Source organism: Ziziphus jujuba, chromosome 4 (assembly GCF_031755915.1).
Source record: "Ziziphus jujuba cultivar Dongzao chromosome 4, ASM3175591v1".
Classification (NCBI taxonomy): domain Eukaryota; kingdom Viridiplantae; phylum Streptophyta; class Magnoliopsida; order Rosales; family Rhamnaceae; genus Ziziphus; species Ziziphus jujuba.
In genome coordinates, this window is record NC_083382.1 from 12,010,957 (window position 1) to 12,012,684 (window position 1,728).

The window sequence follows — 1,728 nt, forward strand, 5'->3', positions numbered from 1 at the left end:
GCACTAGCATTGATTCAGAAAATAGGAGTTAAAGATCATTCTTGAAGATGTTACCTGAAGAGCGCTCAGAATGGATATCATTTAATATGGAATGAGTGTTAAAACATATATTTAGCTATAACTATTTTATGAAATAGGTTTTTTGTTTTGATATATTTTTCTCTCTAGTTTGTTTAAGTGAATTTTTTCATTTGCTTTATTGTTCAATTTGTATTGAATTGAATTTTTCATTAAAGATTTTTTTTTCCCTTCATGATATTATTATTTTTTATGACATTTCATATTTTCTAATAATATTTGATGTTATGTCTTAGATTAATAGAGAAAATGGAACGGGAAAAACTGGGAGAAAGAGATACACAAGAAGATGAAGAATTTTATGAAACCATTAAATTAATGTTGTTGGCAATTCAAGCAATACTTGAGGTATTAGATGCACTAATGATTAGCATATGTGATGAATATATCGAACGTCCACTGGCTAGACGACCAATCGCTCTTAAAGGGTATAATTATATTCATAAAGTATTGAAAGAAGATCCTCAACATTTTCGGCAACTCTATAAGATGTATCCTAATGTGTTTTTGAAGTTATGTAAAATTATTAGAGAAAAAACATATTTACAGGATACAAGATTCATTTGCATTAAAGAAATGCTTGCAACATTTTTACTTATTATAGGTCAAAATTCTCGCTATCGTATGACTCGTGAAACATTTAGTCGATCACATTTCACAATGAGCAAAAACTTCAACAATGTTTTGAGGGCTTTGAACACAATAGCACCAGATATGATGGTTAAACCAAAATCTACAGTGCCAAGTAAAATAAGAGAACATACAAGATTTTACCCTTACTTCAAGGTAAGTAATGAATGTTTTACCTATTTAATTGTTTAGTAATAATAATTATTGTCATTATTGTTATAGTTTTGTTATTATTAGTGTTGTAATTATTATTCAGAACACCTTATATTTTATGTTAGTTATAAAATTTATTATTTCTTTTAGGATTGTATTGGAGCTATTGATGGCACACATATACCAGCAACAGTAAAGAGTCGTGATGTAAGTAGCTATCGTAATCGCCATGGAAAAATTTCACAAAATGTATTAGCAGCTTGTAACTTTGATTTGGAGTTCATATACGTGCTTAGTGGATGGGAGGGTTCAGCTCATGATTCAAAATTACTACATGATGCTTTATCAAGGAGGAATGGACTTAAAGTGCCACAAGGTATATATATATTTTTTATTATATATATTTTTCAATATGTACTAATTTTTACAAAATAATATTTATGAATTAATAATTAATATCTTATATTTTTAGGTAAATATTTTCTTGTGGATTGTGGATTTACAAATCGTCGACAATTTTTAGCTCCATTTAGAGGGGTTCGATACCATTTGCAAGATTTTTCTGGTCCAGGTCGCCATCCCGAAACTGTAGCTGAATTGTTCAATCTCCGTCACTCTTCTTTAAGAAACATAATTGAGAGGATATTTGGTATATTCAAATCTAGATTCACAATTTTCAAGTCTGCACCTCCATTTCCATTTAAAACACAAGCAGAGCTAGTTTTAGCTTGTGCAGGATTGCACAATTTTCTTCGCTAGGAATGTCGCTCTGATGAGTTTCCTATAGAGCCAAATCATGAATCTCCATCATTGTTATTAACACAAGAAACTGAAGAAAATAATTTTGAAGAGCTGCTTGAAAGTTAA

The 1,728-nt window shown here is 29.7% G+C and overlaps 1 protein-coding gene across 1 annotated transcript; it reads left to right on the plus strand.

Annotated features, from left to right (window-relative positions):
* Nucleotides 1-795: 795 nt before the first annotated feature.
* Nucleotides 796-1,728, plus strand: LOC125422045 (uncharacterized). Its single transcript, XM_060816239.1, has 3 exons — nucleotides 796-864; nucleotides 1,012-1,237; nucleotides 1,649-1,728. The coding sequence occupies exons 1-3, from the start codon at nucleotides 796-798 to the stop codon at nucleotides 1,726-1,728; spliced, it is 375 nt and encodes a 124-aa protein (XP_060672222.1).